General features: G+C 39.8%; 1 protein-coding gene across 1 annotated transcript in view; it reads right to left on the bottom strand.

Annotated features, from left to right (window-relative positions):
• LOC128664561 (tetraspanin-15-like) overlaps positions 1-21259 on the bottom strand; it is a 473765-nt gene that overhangs the window by 2465 nt on the left and 450041 nt on the right. Inside the window, exons 6-7 of the mRNA XM_053719379.1 lie at positions 18885-18938; positions 1908-2024 (exon numbers count right to left, since the gene is read on the bottom strand). Coding sequence (XP_053575354.1) covers positions 1908-2024; positions 18885-18938 — 171 coding nt within the window. The remainder of the gene's footprint in view (positions 1-1907; positions 2025-18884; positions 18939-21259) is intronic.

Here is a 21259-nt window from a genome sequence, read left to right on the forward strand (position 1 = left end):
CTGCTCCGCGCCGGATGGATGAAGATAGAAGATGCCGTCTGGATGAAGACTTCTTGCCAGCTGGATGAGGACATCTCCGGCTGGATAAAGATGGAAGAGGCCGCCCAGATGAAGACTTCTTGCTGCCTGGATGAGGACTTCTCTGGCTGGATGGATCCTTCAAGTGGGACTTCAAGAACTGTAAGTGGATCGTCGGGGGTTAGTGTTAGGTTTTTTTAAGGTTTTTTTTGGTGGGTTTTATTTTTAGATAAATTTTAGGGTCTGGGCATGTAAAAGAGCTAAATGCCGTTTTAAGGGCAATGCTCATACAAATGCCCTTTTCAGGGCAATGGGGGAGCTTAGGTTTTTTTAGATAGTTATTTTATTTTGGGGGTTAATTGTGGGGGTGGTGGGTTTTACTGTTGGGGGGAGTGTTTGTATTTTTTTTTACAGGTAAAAGAGCTGTTATCTTTGGGGCAATGCCCCACAAAAGGCCCTTTTAAGGGCAATTGGTAGATTATTGTAGGCTAGGTTTTTTTTATTTTGGGGGGGCTTTTCATTTTGATAGGGCTATTAGATTAGGTGTAATTATTTTTTATTTTTGATAATTTGTTTCTTATTTTTCGTAATTTAGTGTTTGTTTTATTTTCTAATTTAGTTATTTTTTTGTAATTCATTTTTAATGTGTAGTTTAGTTTAATTTAATTGGTAGTTAGTTTAATTTTAGTTTAATAATTATCTTAGTTTAATTGTTAGTTTAAAATTAATTTATTTAATTTCACAGGTAAGTTTTAATTTAATTTAAGATAGGGAAATTGTAATTTTAATATAAAGTTAGGGGGGGCGTTAGGTTTAGGGGTTATTAGTTTATTTAAGTATATTTCATTGTGGGGGGCTTGAGGTTTAGGGTTTAATAGTTTATTTAAGTATATTTCGTTGTGGGGGGCTTGCGGTTTAGAGGTTAATAGGTTTATTATAGTGGCGACGATGTCGGGGAGCAGCAGAATAGGGGTTAATACATTTTAATAGTGGTGGCGATGTCCGGAGTGGCAGATTAGGGGTTTATACTTTTTTTATAGTTTTTGCGATGCGGGAGGGCCTCGGTTTAGGGGTTAATAGGTAGTTTATGGATGTTAGTGTACTTTTTAACACTTTAGTTTTGAGTTTTATGGTACAGCTTTGTAAAGTAAAACTCATAACTACTGACTTTAGATGGCATTATGGATCTTGTGGTTATAGAGTGTACCGCTCACTTTTTGGCCTCCCAGGCAAACTTGTAATACTGGCGCTATGGGAGTCCCATTAAAAAAGGACTGATGTTGCGTGACTGGCTAAAAGGTGTGGGGTACACCTATACCAACAAGACTTGTAATAGCAGAGTTAGGGAAAATGAAGCGTTATGAGCCATAACGCTGCTTTTTCACTCATAACGCCAAACTCGTAATCTAGCTAATAGTAAATGAGATTGAAAAGAGACTGTAGTCCATTGAGTTCAACCTATACAAATCTAATATACTTACAAAAAAAAGGTCCAGTTGCGCTTAAATTAATCCCATTTAAAATGGTGACCCATTTAAAACAAGCGGTCATATGTTAAAGAACGAGCCAGAAAATAAAAAATAGACAAAACTCAGGAAAACCAGGAAAAGTAAATGAACATAACAGAGTTTATATAATTTATGAAAAACAAATGAGAATGAGAGAGATTAAGTGAGATAAAGAATAGTGAAACCCCATAGACATATGTAAGAGGTGCAGAATAACAGGGCGAGACAGAGACTGAAAGGCAAAGGAAACCGGTAAATATGTATGGTTCAAGCGGAAGCTAAAGATGAGACAAACAGTTACATTAGATTCAGAATCAGTGAGGATAAAAACGGTAGATAAATTGGTTGTTACAACCTGACACAAATAATGTGCTGCGTTACCTGGGGAGCCAGGAGCGCTAAAACCAGTGCAATTGTCACTCCATAGTTATCAGTGAACCACATGCCCATAGCGTGAATGCAGCCTCGCACGTGGATAAGATGCAAAACTTCCAGTCTCTATGTAAAGGAGAAAAACACATATTTGTGACATTAAAAGTACACAAAACCCAACTTTATTTTCTTAAGTCAGATAGAGCATAAAAGTTTAAACATCTTTCCAATTTACTTTTATTATCAAATTTGCTTTATTCTCTTGGTATCCTTTGTTGAAGGTTCAGCAATGCACTACTGTGAGCTAACTGAACACATTAAGCCAATGACAAGAGGCATTTATGTGCAACAACCAATCAACAGCTCGCTATCAGTAGTGCATTGCTGCTCCTAAGCCTACCTAGGTGTGCTAAGGATATCAAGATAAGAAATAAACAAAACAGAATTTATGCTTACCTGATAAATTACTTTCTCTTACGGTGTATCCAGTCCACGGATTCATCCTTACTTGTGGGATATTCTCATTCCCTACAGGAAGTGGCAAAGAGAGCACACAGCAGAGCTGTCCATATAGCTCCCCCTCAGGCTCCGCCGCCCCAGTCATTCGACCGACGGTTAGGAGAAAAAGGAGAAACCATAGGGTGCAGTGGTGACTGTAGTTTTACAAAAATAAATTTGAACCTGACTAAATTGCCAGGGCGGGCCGTGGACTGAATACACCGTAAGAGAAAGTAATTTATCAGGTAAGCATAAATTCTGTTTTCTCTTACATGGTGTATCCAGCCCACGGATTCATCCTTACTTGTGGGATACCAATACCAAAGCTTTAGGACACGGATGAAGGGAGGGAACAAGTCAGGTAACCTAAACGGAAGGCACCACTGCTTGCAAAACCTTTCTCCGAAGAAGCAAAAGTATCAAATTTGTAAAATTTGGCAAAAGTATGCAGTGAAGACCAAGTCGCTACCTTACAAATCTGTTCAACAGAAGCCTCATTCTTGAAAGCCCATGTGGAAGCCACAGCTCTGGTGGAATGAGCGGTAATTCATTCAGGAGGCTGCTGTCCAGCAGTCTCATATGCCAATCGGATGATGCTTTTCAGCCAGAAGGAAAGAGAGGTAGTAGTCACTTTTTGACCTCTCCTCTTACCAGAATAGACAACAAACAAGGATGATGTTTGTCTGAAATCTTTAGTTGCTTTTAAATAGAATTTTAAAGCACGAACCACATCAAGATTGTGTAACAGCCGTTCCTTCTTAGAAACTGGATTAGGGCACAGAGAAGGAACAATGATTTCCTGGTTAATATTCTTATTAGAAACCACTTTTGGAAGGAAACCAGGTTTGGTACGCAAAACAACCTTATCTGCATGGAACACCAGATAGGGTGAATTACACTGCAAAGCAGACAATTCTGAAACTCTTCGAGCAGAAGAAATAGCTACCAAAAACAAAACTTTCCAAGATAATAACTTAATATCTATGGAATGTAAAGGTTCAAACGGAACCCCTTGAAGAACTGAAAGAACTACATTTAGACTCCATGGAGGAGCCACAGGTTTATAGACAGGCTTGATTCTAACTAGAGCCTGTGCAAACGCCTGAACGTCTGGTACTGCTGCCAGACGCTTGTGTAACAGGATAGACAGAGCAGATATCTGTCCCTTTAAAGAACTAGCTGACAATCCCTTCTCCAATCCTTCTTGGAGAAAAGACAATATCCTTGGAATCCTAATCCTACTCCACGAGTAACCCTTGGATTCACACCAACAAAGATATTTCCGCCATATCTTATGGTAAATTTTCCTGGCGACAGGCTTTCTGGCCTGGATCAGAGTATCTATAACTGATTCAGAGAACCCACGCTTAGCTAGAATTAAGCGTTCAATCTACAAGCAGTCAGTTGCAGAGAAACTAGATTTGGATGCTTGAATGGACCCTGTATTAGAAGATCCTGCCTCGATGACAGCTTCCATGGTGGAACCGATGACATGTCCACTAGGTCTGCATACCAAGTCCTGCGTGGCCACGCAGGCGCTATCAGAATTACCGAAGCCTTCTCCTGTTTGATTCTGGCTACTAGCCGAGGGAGAAGAGGAAACGGTGGAAAGACATAAGCTAGACTGAAGGACCAAGGCGCTACTAGAGCATCTATCAATGCCGCCTTGGGGTCCCTGGACCTGGATCCATAAAGGGGAAGTTTGGTGTTCTGACGGGACGCCATCAGATCCAATTCTGGAATGCCCCATAGCTGGGTCAGCTGAGCAAAAACCTCCGGGTGGAGTTCCCACTCCCCCGGGTGAAAAGTCTGACGACTCAGAAAATCCGCCTCCCAGTTGTCTACTCCTGGGATGTGAATTGCAGATAGGTGGCAGGAGTGATCCTCTGCCCATTTGATGATCTTGGTTACTTCCTTCATCGCTAGGGAACTCTTTGTTCCTCCCTGATGATTGATGTACGCTACAGTCGTGATGTTGTCCGACTGAAATCTGATGAATTTGGCCTCCGCTAGTTGAGGCCATGCCTGGAGCGTGTTGAATATCGCTCTCAGTTCCAAAATGTTTATCGGGAGAAGAGATTCTTCCCGAGACCATAGGCCCTGGGCTTTCAGGGAGTCCCAGACCGCACCCCAGCCTAACAGACTGGCATCGGTCGTGACAATGATCCACTCCGGTCTGCGGAAGCACATTCCCTGAGACAGGTGATCCTGAGACAACCACCAGAGAAGAGAATCTCTGGTTTTCTGGTCCATTTGTATTTGAGGAGATAAATCTGCATAATCCCCATTCCACTGTTTGAGCATGCACAGTTGCAGTGGTCTGAGATGAATTCGGGCAAAAGGGACAACGTCCATTGCCGCAACCATTAATCCGATTACCTCCATGCACTGAGCTACAGAAGGCAGAGGAATGGAATGAAGAACTCAGCAAGTAGTTAAAAGCTTTGACTTCCTGACCTCTGTCAGAAATATTTTCATTTCTACCGAGTCTATTAGTGTTCCCAGGAAGGGAACCCTTGTGAGCGGGGACAGAGAACTTTTTTCTACGTTCACCTTCCACCCATGAGACCTTAGAAAGGCCAGAACAATGTCCTTATGAGCCTTGGCTCTGTGAAAAGACGACGCCTGTATTAAGATGTCGTCTAGGTAAGGTGCTACTGCAATGCCCCGCGGTCCACACTTTTTTTACTAAATCTCCAAAAATTATCCAATCTTTATGAAATTTTCACCATATGATCCTAATGCTTTGAAATGATTGCACAGTAAATTTCAAGTCGATTAACCCCTTACTGCCCAAACCGGAGCAAATTAAAACTGGCAACCAGTTAGCAAACTACAGTACCATGCCACAGCCTCTGCTGTGGCCCTACCTTCCTTGGGGATTAGTTTTGATCGAAAATAAGCCTCTCTGAAGTCCTCAAGTAATCTTTGGACTCTTCACATGGAGCTGCATGAAGCTGTCTGTAAAATCAACTGCGCAACTGAGGCGCGAATTTCAGGCCCCCTCCCTCTTCACTCTGGAGTTGTGGGGCCTTCCCAAGCCAAAATAGGTGTCTAAATATATGCCATGCGGAATAAACCCCAAAAAAGTGTTTCAAATGTAATATAAACTTGTATAAATGTCAGATTTTTGTAAAAAAATAATCGATTGCCCCTTAACAGTGTCCACCAGTGTTTTGAGCCCTTTCAAATAAGCCTTCCTTCTATACTAAGTCTCAGAATATGGCTTACCTTTCCCACATGGGGATTCTTGTCAGTCTTCTAGCATTACTAAGTCTTGACTAGAAAAAATGACTGAAACATACCTTAAAGCAGTTAAGCCTGCAAACTGTTCCCCCCAACTGAAGTTTTCTGGTACTAAACAGTCCTGTGTGGGAACAGCAATGGATTTTAGTTACAACATGCTAAAATCATTTTCCTCTCAGCAGAAATCTTCATCAGTTTCTGCCACAGAGTAAATAGTACAAACTGGCACTATTTTAAAATAACAAACTTTTGATTGAAGAAATAAAAACTACAAATCTAACACCACATTCACTTTACCCTCCCGTGGAGATGCTACTTGTTAGAGAGGCAAAGAGAATGACTGGGGGGGGCGGAGCGTGAGGGGGAGCTATATGGACAGCTTTGCTGTGTGCTCTCTTTGCCACTTCCTGTAGGGAATGAGAATATCCCACAAGTAAGGATGAATCCGTGGACTGGATACACCATGTAAGAGAAAGAAGATAGAAGTAAATTAGAAAGTTGTTTAAAATTCCATGCTCTATCTGAATCATGAACATTTTAGTTTTATTTACTGTCCCTTTAAGGTGAGATTACTCACAACCTAGAGAGTTACACATCACAATCACACTTAAAATATGGGAACCTCAGATTCCACCTGCTACTCCCTTATTTCCCCTTGGTAGGCTTAATCAGTGTTTTTTTTTGCATAGCATATAAGTCTGTCAATAGGCAGATTTATAGGTCAATCAACTGTCACTCTTCATGTACTACTAACACACTGACAGGCAATACAATGTATATGTACACTCACAGCTCCTCTTAACACACTGACAGGCAATACAATGCATATCTACACTCACAGCTCCTCTTAACACACTGACAGGCAATACAATGTATATCTACACTCACAGCTCCTCTTAACACACTGACAGGCAATACAATGTATATATACACTCACAGCTCCTCTTAACACACTGACAGGCAATACAATGTATACCTACACTCACAGCTCCTCTTAACACACTGACAGGCAATACAATGTATATCTACACTCACAGCTCCTCTTAACACACTGACAGGCAATACAATGCATATGTACACTCACAGCCCCTCTTAACACACTGACAGGCAATACAATGCGTATCTACACTCACAGCTCCTCTTAACACACTGACAGGCAATACAATGCGTATCTACACTCACAGCTCCTCTTAACACACTGACAGGCAATACAATGCGTATCTACACTCACAGCTCCTCTTAACACACTGACAGGCAATACAATGTATATCTACACACACAGCTCCTCTTAACACACTGACAGGCAATACAATGTATATCTACACTCACTGCTCCTCTTAATTGGAAGTTTGTACTATAAAAATATTAAATTCAAATTTAAAGGGACATGAAACACAAAATTGTCTAAACTTCTTATTTGCCTGAAGATAGAACTTCAAGGTGCGAACCACATTCAAATTGTGAAGTAAGCCTTCCTTCAATGAAGAAGGATTAGGACACAAGGAAAGAACCACAATCTCCTGATTGATGTTGCGATATGAATTTCAGGCCCCCTCCCTCTTCACTCTGGAGTTGTGGGGCCTTCCCAAGCCAAAATAGGTGTCTAAATATATGCCATGCGGAATAAACCCCAAAAAAGTGTTTCAAATGTAATATAAACTTGTATAAATGTCAGATTTTTGTAAAAAAATAATCGATTGCCCCTTAACAGTGTCCACCAGTGTTTTGAGCCCTTTCAAATAAGCCTTCCTTCTATACTAAGTCTCAGAATATGGCTTACCTTTCCCACATGGGGATTCTTGTCAGTCTTCTAGCATTACTAAGTCTTGACTAGAAAAAATGACTGAAACATACCTTAAAGCAGTTAAGCCTGCAAACTGTTCCCCCCAACTGAAGTTTTCTGGTACTAAACAGTCCTGTGTGGGAACAGCAATGGATTTTAGTTACAACATGCTAAAATCATTTTCCTCTCAGCAGAAATCTTCATCAGTTTCTGCCACAGAGTAAATAGTACAAACTGGCACTATTTTAAAATAACAAACTTTTGATTGAAGAAATAAAAACTACAAATCTAACACCACATTCACTTTACCCTCCCGTGGAGATGCTACTTGTTAGAGAGGCAAAGAGAATGACTGGGGGGGGCGGAGCGTGAGGGGGAGCTATATGGACAGCTTTGCTGTGTGCTCTCTTTGCCACTTCCTGTAGGGAATGAGAATATCCCACAAGTAAGGATGAATCCGTGGACTGGATACACCATGTAAGAGAAAGAAGATAGAAGTAAATTAGAAAGTTGTTTAAAATTCCATGCTCTATCTGAATCATGAACATTTTAGTTTTATTTACTGTCCCTTTAAGGTGAGATTACTCACAACCTAGAGAGTTACACATCACAATCACACTTAAAATATGGGAACCTCAGATTCCACCTGCTACTCCCTTATTTCCCCTTGGTAGGCTTAATCAGTGTTTTTTTTTGCATAGCATATAAGTCTGTCAATAGGCAGATTTATAGGTCAATCAACTGTCACTCTTCATGTACTACTAACACACTGACAGGCAATACAATGTATATGTACACTCACAGCTCCTCTTAACACACTGACAGGCAATACAATGCATATCTACACTCACAGCTCCTCTTAACACACTGACAGGCAATACAATGTATATCTACACTCACAGCTCCTCTTAACACACTGACAGGCAATACAATGTATATATACACTCACAGCTCCTCTTAACACACTGACAGGCAATACAATGTATACCTACACTCACAGCTTCTCTTAACACACTGACAGGCAATACAATGTATATCTACACTCACAGCTCCTCTTAACACACTGACAGGCAATACAATGCATATGTACACTCACAGCCCCTCTTAACACACTGACAGGCAATACAATGCGTATCTACACTCACAGCTCCTCTTAACACACTGACAGGCAATACAATGCGTATCTACACTCACAGCTCCTCTTAACACACTGACAGGCAATACAATGCGTATCTACACTCACAGCTCCTCTTAACACACTGACAGGCAATACAATGTATATCTACACACACAGCTCCTCTTAACACACTGACAGGCAATACAATGTATATCTACACTCACTGCTCCTCTTAATTGGAAGTTTGTACTATAAAAATATTAAATTCAAATTTAAAGGGACATGAAACACAAAATTGTCTAAACTTCTTATTTGCCTGAAGATAGAACTTCAAGGTGCGAACCACATTCAAATTGTGAAGTAAGCCTTCCTTCAATGAAGAAGGATTAGGACACAAGGAAAGAACCACAATCTCCTGATTGATGTTGCGATATGACTCAACCTTAGGAAGAAAACCTAATTTAGTACGTAAAACTGCCTTATCTGCATGAAAAATTAGATAAGGGGGCTCACATTGCAAAGCAGAGATCTCATAAACTCTGCGCGCAGAGGCAATAGCCAATAAAAAGAGAACCTTCCAAGATAACAATTTAATGTCAAAGGAATGCAGAGGCTCAAACGGAACCTGTTGCAAAACCAGAAGAACAAGATTTAGGCTCCAAGGAGGACACAGGTCTGGTCCTAATCATAGCCTTAACAAAAGACTGCATGTCTGGAAGCTCAGCCAGTTTCTTGTGCACTAAAACCGACAGGGCCGAAATCTGTCCCCTCAGGGAACTAGCAGAAAGGCCCTTCTCCAGCCCATCCTAAAGATAAGATCCTGGCAACTTTAATTCTGTGCCAGGAAAAACAACGCTCTTCATACCAGAAAAACATAATTTATGTAGGAACTTACTTTCTTTCATATTAACAAGAGTCCATGAGCTAGTGACGTATGGGATATACATTCCTACCAGGAGGGACAAAGTTTCCCAAACCACAAAATGCCTATAAATACACCCCTGACCACACCCACAATTCAGTTTAATGAATAGCCAAGAAGTGGGGTGATAAGAAAGGAGCGAAAGCATCAAAAATAAGGAATTGGAATAATTGTGCTTTATACAAAAAAATCATAACCACCACAAAAAGGGTGGGTGTCATGGACTCTTGCTAATATGAAAGAAATGAATTTATCAGGTAAGTTCTTACATAAATTATGTTTTCTTTCATGTAATTAGCAAGAGTCCATGAGCTAGTGACGTATGGGATAGCAGATACCCAAGATGTGGAACTTCCACGCAAGTCACTAGAGAGGGAGGGATAAAATAAAGACAGCCAATTCCGCTGAAAAAATTATCCACAACCCAAATCAAAAGTTTTAATCTTAATAATGAAAATAACTGAAATTATAAGCAGAAGAATCAAACTGAAACAGCTGCCTGAAGTACTTTTCTACCAAAAACTGCTTCAGAAGAAGAGAAAACATCAAAATGGTAGAATTTAGTAAAAGTATGCAAAGAAGACCAAGTTGCTGCTTTGCAAAACTGATCAACAGAAGCTTCATTCCTAAAAGCCCAGGAAGTAGAAACTGACCTAGTAGAATGAGCCGTAATCCTTTGAGGCCGGGACTTACCCGACTCCGCATAAGCATGATGAATCAAAGACTTTAACCAAGACGCCAAAGAAATGGCAGAAGCTTTCTGACCTTTCCTGGAACCAGAAAAGATAACAAATAGACTAGAAGTCTTTCTAAAATCTTTAGTAGCTTCAACATAATATTTCAAAGCTCTTACTACATCCAAAGAATGTAAAGATCTCTCCAGAGAATTCTTAGGATTAGGACACAATGAAGGGACAACAATTTCTCTACTAATGTTGTTAGAATTCACAACCTTAGGTAAAAGTTGAAATGAAGTCCGCAACACCGCCTTATCCTGATGAAAATCAGAAAAGGAGATTCACAAGAAAGAGCAGATAACTCAGAAACTCTTCTAGCAGAAGAGATGGCCAAAGGGAACAAAACTTTCCAAGAAAGTAATTTAATATCCAGAGAATGCATAGGTTCAAACGGAGGAGCCTGTAAAGCCCTCAGAACCAAATTAAGACTCCAAGGAGGAGAGATTGACTTAATGACAGGTTTGATACGAACCAAAGCCTGTACAAAACAATGAATATCAGGAAGATTAGCAATCTTTCTGTGAAAAAGAACAGAAAGAGCAGAGATTTGTCCTTTCAAGGAACTTGCAGACAAACCTTTATCCAAACCATCCTGAAGAAACTGCAAAATTCCAGGAATTCTAAAAGAATGCCAGGAGAATTTATGAGAACACCAAGAAATGTAAGTCTTCCAGACTCGATAATAAATCTTCTTAGACACAGATTTACGAGCCTGTAACATAGTATTAATTACTGAGTCAGAGAAACCTCTATGACTAAGAATCAAGCATTCAATTTCCATACCTTCAAATTTAATGATTTGAGATCCTGATGGAAAAATGGACCTTGAGATAGAAGGTCTGGTCTTAACGGAAGTGTCCAAGGTTGGCAACTGGCCATCCGAATGAGATCCGCATACCAAAACCTGTGAGGCCATGCTGGAGCCACCAGCAGTACAAACGAACGTTCCATTAGAATTTTGGAAATCACTTTTGGAAGAAGAACTAGAGGCGGAAAGATATAGGCAGGATGATAATTCCAAGGAAGCGACAACGCGTCCACTGCTTCCGCCTGAGGATCCCTGGATCTGGACAGATACCTGGGAAGTTTCTTGTTTAGATGAGAGGCCATCAGATCTATTTCTGGAAGTCCCCAGATTTGAACAATCTGAAGAAATACCTCTGGGTGAAGAGACCATTCACCCGGATGTAACGTCTGGCGACTGATATAATCCGCTTCCCAATTGTCTACACCTGGGATGTGAACCGCAGAAATTAGACAGGAGCTGGATTCCGCCCATACAAGTATCCGAGATACTTCTTTCATAGCTTGAGGACTGTGAGTCCCACCTTGATGATTGACATACGCCACGGTTGTGACATTGTCTGTCTGAAAACAAATAAACGATTCTCTCTTCAGAAGAGGCCAGAACTGAAGAGCTCTGAAAATCGCACGGAGTTCCAAAATGTTGATTGGTAATCTCGCCTCCTGAGATTCCTAAACCCCCTGCGCTGTCAGAGATCCCCATACAGCTCCCCAACCTGAAAGACTCACATCTGTTGAGATCACAGTCCAGGTTGGACGAACAAAAGAGGCCCCTTGAATTAAACGATGGTGATTCATCCACCAAGTTAGAGAAGATCGAACATTGGGATTTAAGGATATTAATTGTGATATCTTTGTATAATCCCTGCACCACTGGTTCAGCATACAAAGCTGGAGAGGTCTCATGTGAAAACGAGCAAAAGGGATCGCGTCCGATGCAGCAGTCATGAGACCTAGAATTTCCATGCACAATGCTACCGAAGGGAACAATTGAGACTGAAGGTTTTGACAAGCTTAAACCAATTACAGGCGTCTCTTTTCCGTTAGAGACAAAGTCATGGGCACTGAATCTATTTGGAAACCCAAAAAGGTTACCTTTGTCTGAGGAATCAAGGAACTCTTTGGTAAATTGATCCTCCAACCATGTCTTTGAAGAAACAACACAAATTGATTCGTATGAGATTCTGCAGAATGTAAAGACTGAGCAAGTACCAAGATATCGTCCAAATACGGAAATACCACAATACCCTGTTCTCTGATTACAGAGAGAAGGGCACCGAGAACCTTCGAAAAGATCTTTGGAGCTGTTGCTAGGCCAAATGGAAGAGCAACAAACTGGTAATACTTGTCTAGAAAAGAGAATCTCAGAAACTGATAGTGATCTGGATGAATCGGAATATGAAGATATGCATCCTGTAAGTCTATTGTAGACATATAATGCCCTTGCTGAACAAAAGGCAGAATAGTCCTTATAGTCACCATTTTGAATGTTGGTATCGTTACATAACGATTCAATATTTTTAGATCCAGAACTGGTCTGAAGGAATTCTCCTTCTTTGGTACAATGAATAGATTTGAGTAAAACCCCAGACCCCGTTCCAGAACTGGAACGGGCATAATTACCCCAGCTTACTCTAGGTCTGAAACACATTTCAGAAACGCCTGAGCCTTCACTGGATTTACTGTAATGCGTGAGAGAAAAAATCTTCTCACAGGCGGCCTTACCTTGAAACCTATTCTGTACCCTTGTGAAACAATGTTCTGAATCCAAAGATTGTGAATCGAATTGATCCAAACATCTTTGAAAAATCGTAACCTGCCCCCTACCAGCTGTGCTGGAATGAGGGCCGCACCTTCATGCGGATTTGGGAGCTGGTTTTGACTTTCTAAAAGGCTTGGATTTATTCCAGACTGGAGAAGGTTTCCAAACGGAAACCGTTCCTTTAGAGGAAGGGTCAGGCTTCTGCTCCTTATTCTGATGAAAGGAACGAAAACGATTAGCAGCCCTATATTTACCTTTAGATTTTTCGTCCTGAGGCAAAAAGGCTCCCTTCCCCCCAGTAACAGTTGAAATTATTGAATCCAACTGAGAACCAAATAATTTATTACCTTGGAAAGAGAGAGAAAGCAATGTTGACTTAGAAGTCATATCTGCATTCCAAGTTTTAAGCCATAGAGCTCTTCTAGCTAAAATAGCTAAAGACATATACCTGACATCAATTCTAATGATATCAAAAATGGCATCACAAACAAAGTTATTAGCATGTTGAAGAAGTTTAACAATGCTATAAGCATTATGGTCTGATACTTGTTGCGGTAAAGCCTCCAACCAGAAAGTGGAAGCTGCAGCAACATCAGCCAAAGAAATAGCAGGTCTAAGAAGATTACCTGAACATAAATAAGCTCTCCTTAGAAAGGATTCAAGCTTCCTATCTATAGGATCCTTAAAGGAAGTACTATCTGCCGTAGGAATAGTAGTACGTTTAGCAAGAGTAGAGATAGCCCCATCAACTTTGGGGATTTTGTCCCAAAACTCTAATCTATCAGATGGCACAGGGTACAATTTCTTAAACCTTGGAGAAGGAGTAAATGAAGTACCCAGACTATTCCATTCCCTAGAAATCACTTCTGAAATAGCATCAGGGACTGGAAAAACTTCTGGAATAACTACATGAGGTTTAAAAACTGAATTTAAACGCTTAGCAGATTTAGTATCAAGAGGACTAGACTCCTCCATATCTAATGCAATCAAAGTAAAGAACGAATAAACTCCATCTTAAACAAATATGAAGATTTATCAGTATCGATATCTGAGGCAGAATCTTCTGAACCAGATAGATCCTCATCAGAAACAGATAAGTCAGAATGATGGCGGTCACTTAAAAATTCATCCGAAATATGAGAAGTTTTAAAAGACCTTTTACGTTTACTGGAAGGAGGAATAACAGACAGAGCCTTCCTAATAGAATTAGAAACAAATTCTTTTACATTAACAGGAACATCCTGAACATTAGATGTTGAAGGAACAACAGGTAAAGGAATATTACTAATGGAGACACTATCTGCATTGGAAAGTTTATCATGGCAACTAACACAAACTACAGTCTGAGGAACAGTTACCACAAGTTTACAACAAATGCACTTAACTTTGGTAGAACCAGCATCAGGCAGCGTCTTTCCAGTAGTAGATTTTGATCCAGGGTCAGGTTGTGACATCTTGCAATATGTAATAGAAAAAATAACATATAAAGCAAAATGATCAAATTCCTTAAATGACAGTTTCAGGAATGGGAAAAAATGCAAAATAACAAGCCTCTAGCAACCAGAAGCAACAAAAAAGTGAGACTTAAATAATGTGAGAAAAAAATGGAACAAAAAAGACGCCCACATTTTTGGCGCCAAGTATGACGCCCACATTATTGGCGCCAAAACCGACGCCCACATTTTTTGGCGCAAAAAAAAAAAAAGTCTCATACACATGCGTAACTACGAACAACTTCCGACGTCAACTCAGGCGCCGGAAATGACAAAATTTTGCACCAAAAAAGTTCGCGCCAAGAATGACGCAATAAATTGAAGCATTTTCTGCCCCTGCGAGCCTAACAGCCCGCAGGGAAAAATAGTCAATTGAAAATTTTCAAGGTAAGAAAAAAATATTTATTCATATGCATTATCCCAAATAATGAAACTGACAGTCTGAATGAAGGAATACTGATTATCCTGAATCATGGCAAATATAAGTTTAAACACATATATTTAGAACTTTACATATAAAGTGCCCAACCATAGCTTAGAGTGTCACAAAAAATAAGACTTACTTACCCCAGGACACTCATCTACATATAGTAGATAGCCAAACCAGTACTGAAACGAGAATCAGTAGAGGTATTGGTATATAAGAGTATATCGTCGATCTGAAAAGGGAGGTAGGAGAAGAAATCTCTACGACCGATAACAGAGAACCTATGAAATAGATTCCCTAGAGGAAGATCATTGTATTCAAATAGGCAATACTCTCTTCACATCCCTCTGACATTCACTGCACTCTGAGAGGAAAACCGGGCTTCAGGCTGCTGTGAAGCGCATATCAACGTAGAATCTAGCACAAACTTACTTCACCACCTCCATGGGAGGCAAAGTTTGTAAAACTCAATTGTGGGTGTGGTGAGGGGTGTATTTATAGGCATTTTGAGGTTTGGGAAACTTTGCCCCTCCTGGTAGGAATGTATATCCCATAAGTCACTAGCTCATGGACTCTTGCTAATTACATGAAAGAAAAGTATGTCCTCCACACCTTGTGGTAGATACGCTGAGTAACTGGTTTACGAGCTTGAATAAGAGTATCAATGACACTCTCAGAGAAACCTCTCTTGGCAAAGACTAAGCGTTTAATCTCCATGCAGTCAGCCTAAAATAATCTGACCAGCTGTCTAATGCAATCTGTTGAGACAGATCTGAATGATCGCTATTCCGCTGTCTTAGTAGGCACAGTTGTAAAGGTCTGAGATGGAACCTGGCAAAAGGAATGATGTCCATGCAGAACACCATGAGACCAATCACCTCCATACACTGAGACACAGAGGGACTCAAGGAGGTCCGGAGGGCAAGACATGCCTAAGTTAGCTAGCAACGTCTCTGGTCTGTTAGAAATATCCTCATGGATATGGAGTCTATTATAGTACCCAGGAATTCCACCCTGGTACTTGGGATAAGAGAACTATTTTCCAAGTTTATCTTCCATCCATGTGATCGAAGAAGACTGTGAAGGGACTCCGAGAATTCTTCCGCAAGACGAAAAGGATGGGGCTACTGCAGTACCCTGAGTTCTGGCAATGGCTAGAAGAGCCCCCAGAACCTTCGTAAAGATTCTTGGAGCAGTAGCTAGGCCAAATAGAAGGGCAATCAACAAAGTGCTGGTCCAGGAATGCAAACCTCAGGAACTGAAAGTGTTCCCTGGGGATTGGAACATGAAGGTAAGCGTCCTTCAAATCTATAGTGGTCATAAACTGGCCTTCCTGAATGAAAGGAAGGATGGACCTTATCGTCTCCATCTTGAAGGAAGGGACATTGAGAAATTTGTTTAAGCACTTTAGGTCCAGAATTGGGCGGAAAGTTCCCTCCTTTGGGACCGCGAAAAGGTATGAATAAAACCCCAAACCGCTTTCTTTGATAGGCACTGGGACAACATCTTCTAAGGAGGATAGATTCCGAACGCACCCTAGAAAGGCATCCCTCTTTTCTGGTCTGGTAGACATATTCGAGAGAAGGAATCTGCCCCTTGGTGGATGAGATTTGACTTTCATCAATACTCTCACTGAGAGGTTGACATGACTACTTAAAACTCCAGTCCTATCTCGAAGGGCAGATACCCTATTTCAGGACTCTCCGAATCTTCTGCCACTTCTCTTCCACTTCCTAACGTGACAAAAGGCAAAGAATGACTGGGGTAATGAGGAAGTGGGAGGGATATTTAAGCCTTTGGCTGGGGTGTCTTTGCCTCCTCCTGGTGGCCAGGTGTTGTATTTCCCAACAGTAAGGAATGAAGCCGTGGACTCTCCCTATCTTAGGAAGGAAATTTGGGTTTCAAGTCCCTTTAAGTAGGCAAAGCTTTATTTTAATAGACACATACACTTGGCTTCCAGTGCTCTAGGTACATTACACACACTATGGGCTTGATGATCAAAAATCTGCACCAGCATTGAGAGAAATCTTTGGGGTGGTCATACCAAATATTGTAAAAAATGTTTTATTTTCACAATAATATTTACTTTTAGCAATGTAAATGGTTCATTTTTGTTAAGAAATATTGTATATTTTGTCAGAGTAGTCTTGTTTTTTTTATACAAATTCTTGAATGAAAACTATCGTGGTAATGGTAATTTTAGGTCCTAATTTAAAAAAAAAAAAAAAAGATGTCACCTTAACCACAGTGGAATCATTCACAAAAAATAAAGATTTAACAGTAGACCTACATAATGCCTTTTCCTGTCTGTGCTTTAGATTTTAATATGCTGTACTTTTTCCTCTGTCGGGAGCAAGAATGTATGATACAATCAGCGGAGAGAATTAACTTATTAGCAATGCTTCACGCTCTTCAGATGTTTAAGTACTTGCTACATTTATTACGGAAGCAGCTTTTGTAGCCATTCTGCCCATCATAAGCTAAGTATATTTCAATGTACTATAAATACATAATATGCACCATGTATTGCATGTGTAATAAAAGTGTGCTCAACGTGACTACTCTTCTATCAATCTTAGTTGTGAAGTGCAATTTATGAACCTGTTTCTAACAGCTAAATTGATTTAATCACCATGATGTGAGTGGAATAAATTACCATAACTATTCTCTAAACCTGTGGAGAGCCTCCCAGGTGGCTTAATATCAATTAGACAATATGTGAGTGAAAGATGATTGCGTAACTTCCCCTGTCGGTGGAGTAATGATTGGCAGTTATGCACAGGGGGGAGAGGGTGTTTTCATGATTAAAAATCATCCGAATAATAGCTGTTTCCAACACTCATTGACAGGCAAAAAAAAAAGTCAAATGATATGGACTTAAATCTGAATATGGCAATATTGTTAACTCATCAATGGTGATTTTTCTTTGCTAATGGATCTCATACGTGCAAACAAATTCACCGTCATTCCATAAAATCTGCATAACAAATTGAGATGACCTTGGTAGAAGTGTGTACCAATTATCTAATCAGCCCTTGCATGCTGCAAGGCTATCAGAAAGATAATATGCCACACTGGAAATAGCCAGAATGTTTCTGGCTCATAATATGGTACAACATCAAGTATAGCTTTATACAGCAATGTCAGAGTATGTCACAGAATTTATAAAGAGCATTTGGATGATTCTAGATTGTAATCCAAACTCACAATCTAGTATGGCTGCTACTTCAAACATTTCCTCTCTGACCACCAATTGGGATATAGCCTTTTCTGTTGGGAGATGAATTGTTTTGGGGACGGTGCACTGGAGTTTTGTGAGTTAAAACATTCACTTTTAAAGAACTGTGCATGAAGCTGGATGTGCTTCCCTAAATAAATAGAGTGATAGTGATACACAATAATAAAATAAGTATCAAGCGTTAAATGGTGATGATACCAAAGTATCAACTCTAAAATGAGCAGTATAACATATATTAAATAACAAGCTCTATATTCATCAATGTGTCATATACAACAAATAGCTGACAAATATTGGTGAGAGCAAGGTCCTTCGTTAACCACAAGTTTATCTAATAATTTTTTGCACTTCGATCTTGTCTGATTAGAAGCAGAACGGTGATGTGGTTGAAGATAGGTAGATGTGGCTGCTAGCTTATTCCCAAGCTTGATCAGGCACGGAGCTTGAATTTTGTAACATCAACAAAGAAGAAGGCGCCACAATTGTGCAATATCACTGGTAACAGATTACGACCAAAACAGTTGACATTATACTAACAAATTAAACAGCACTTGAGAAGTGCAAGAAGTGCCTGCTGAACTCTTACGAGCCATTCAGAAAGCTCTCAGTGGAAAACAGGCTCCGGTCTCAAAATTCCTCGCACGTAACGGCCGCCTGTTATCTCTGAAGGGGATTTGATATATCCCCAAAATGTCACTAATAAATTAGGGTAGGTTAAAAGTGTATACATGTTTTCCTCTCTCTAATGACAAAGTCATTATATATATATATGTACACTGTATGTATGTATATTTATATTATATATACACACACACACACATTTTATTCTATATGTATGATGTGTCTTACATGCAAGTGCATTTTATACTGCTTTGTGAAATAGATGTTTCAGAGCACATCCTGACTTGGATTCTTCCAAGTAACCTTCTTCACAGAAGTAAGATAACACAATACTGTACCTCTTTATCCAGCGTCTGGTATCCGCAAAGCGTGTTCTTTACTCCTCCAGCATTCTGCAAACAAAATGACACAATACAATTAAAGAGGTCTCCCAATGTGCGCAGAATTGGAAGCAAATCAATCCATTTCACAGCATGCAGCTCCATACTGGCTCCTCAGTCAGTACAGTTTGCCTCCCTTTATAAGTCTGTAGTAGAAGTATTATGCAAGATTTTGTGTTTTAAAGGGACACTAAACCCACATTTTTTCTTTTGTGATTCAGATAGAGCATGCAATGTTAAGCAACTTTATAATGTACTCCTATTATCAATTTTCTTTGTTATCTTGCTATCTTTATTTAAAAAGCAGGAATGTGATGCATAGAAGCCAGCCCATTTTTGGTTGAGAACCTGGGTTATGCTTGCTTATTGGTGGGTAAATGTAAGCCTTCAATAAGCAAGAGCTATCCATGGTGCTGAAACCAAACTGGGCTGGCTTCTAAGATTTACATTTCCGTTTTTTAAAATAAAGATAGCAAGAGAACAAAGAAAAATTTATAATAGGAGTAAATTAGAAAGTTGCTTAAAATGTAATGCTCTATCTGAATCATGAAAGAAAAAAAAAATTGGGTCTCTTTAAGTGCAGAATCTTAGCATCTATCCTTAGTTAAAGTGATAGGAAAGTCAAAATTAAACTTGCATGATTCAGATAGAGCATGTCATTGTAATACACTTTCAAATTCAGTTATATTTTCAAATGTGCTTTGTTCTCTTGGTATCCCTCGTTAAAAAAGAATGCTGTTTCTTCAGCAAAGGATAACAAGAGAATGTAGCAAATCTGATAATAGAAGTAAATTGGAAAGTTGTTTAAAATAGTATGCTCTGTCTAAATCATGAACAAAAATGTTGGGGTTTCCTGTCCCTTTAAGAGAAAATAAGAGATACAAGTCGTCACTTCACATTATGAGAAGATGGTGTAATAAACTATTTAGAATTTCCTATCCGAATAAAACTAAAGGGAGGCATTGTCACACACACACAAACATAAATAAACAAATATAAATAAATCTAGGCCTATTAAAATGAAGTGATACATATTTTAATAATAATAATAATAATAATAATAATAATAATATATACATTTAACTATAATGTTACATATACTATATATGATACATGCCATAAAAATAAAAAAACAACAAAAACATAAATTATGACTTACCAGATAATTTCCTTTCCTTCGATACAGGGAGAGTCCACAGCTGCATTTATTACTTGTGGGAATACAGAACCTGGCCACCAGGAGGAGGCAAAGACACCCAGCCAAAGGCTTAAATACCTCTCCCACTTCCTTCATTCCCCAGTCATTCTGCTGAGGGAACAAGGAAACAGTAGGAGAAATATCAGGGAGAAAAAGGTGCCAGAAGAAAACAAAACATTTTTAGGACCACCCATCGGAGAACACGGGGGGAGCTGTGGACTCTCCCTGTATCGAAGGAAAGGAAATTATCTGGTAAGTCATAATTTATGTTTTCCTTCTTAATACAGGGAGAGTCCACAGCTGCATTCATTACTTGTGGGAAACAATACCCAAGCTACAGAGGACACTGAATGCTAACTGGAGGGTAAAAAAGAAGGCGGCCCCTAATCTGAGGGCACCACAGCCTGCAAAACCTTTCTCCCAAAGGCTGCTTCAGCAGAAACAAAACCATCAAACTTGTAAAATTTGGAAAAAGTATGTAAGGAGGACCAGGTAGTCGCCTTACAAATCTGATCCATAGAGGCCTCATTTTTGAAGGCCCAAGAGGAAGCCACTGCTCTCAAAGAATGAGCCGTAATCCTCTGAGGAAGCTTAAGTCCCGCTGTCTCATATGCTAAGCGGATGATACTTAACCAAAAAGATAAGGAGGTCAAAGAGGCCCTTTGACCCTACGCTTCCCAGAATAGATAACAAACAGACAAGAAGTTTGTCTAAATGCCTTCGTAGCCTGAAGATAGAACCTCAAGGCACGAACCACATCCAGATTATGCAGTAAACGTTCCTTCGATGAAGAAGGATTAGGACATAAGGAAGGAACCACAATTTATTGATTGATGTTGCGATTTAACACAACCTGAGGAAGAAATCCCAACTCAGTTCGTAGAACAGCCTTATCAGCATGGAACACCATATAAGGAGGGTCGTATTGCAAGGCAGCAATCTCAGAGACTCTGCGCGTAGAAGCAACAGCTAGTAGAAAAAGAACCTTCAAAGACAACAACTTAATGTCAACCTCATGCATTGGCTCAAATGAGCCCGTTGCAAAACTTTAAGAACAAGATTCAAACTCCAAGGAGGAGCATTAGATCTAAACACCAGCCTGATCCTAGTAAGAACCTTAACAAAAGACTGTACA

Source organism: Bombina bombina, chromosome 6, assembly GCF_027579735.1.
Source record: "Bombina bombina isolate aBomBom1 chromosome 6, aBomBom1.pri, whole genome shotgun sequence".
Taxonomy (NCBI): Eukaryota; Metazoa; Chordata; class Amphibia; order Anura; family Bombinatoridae; genus Bombina; species Bombina bombina.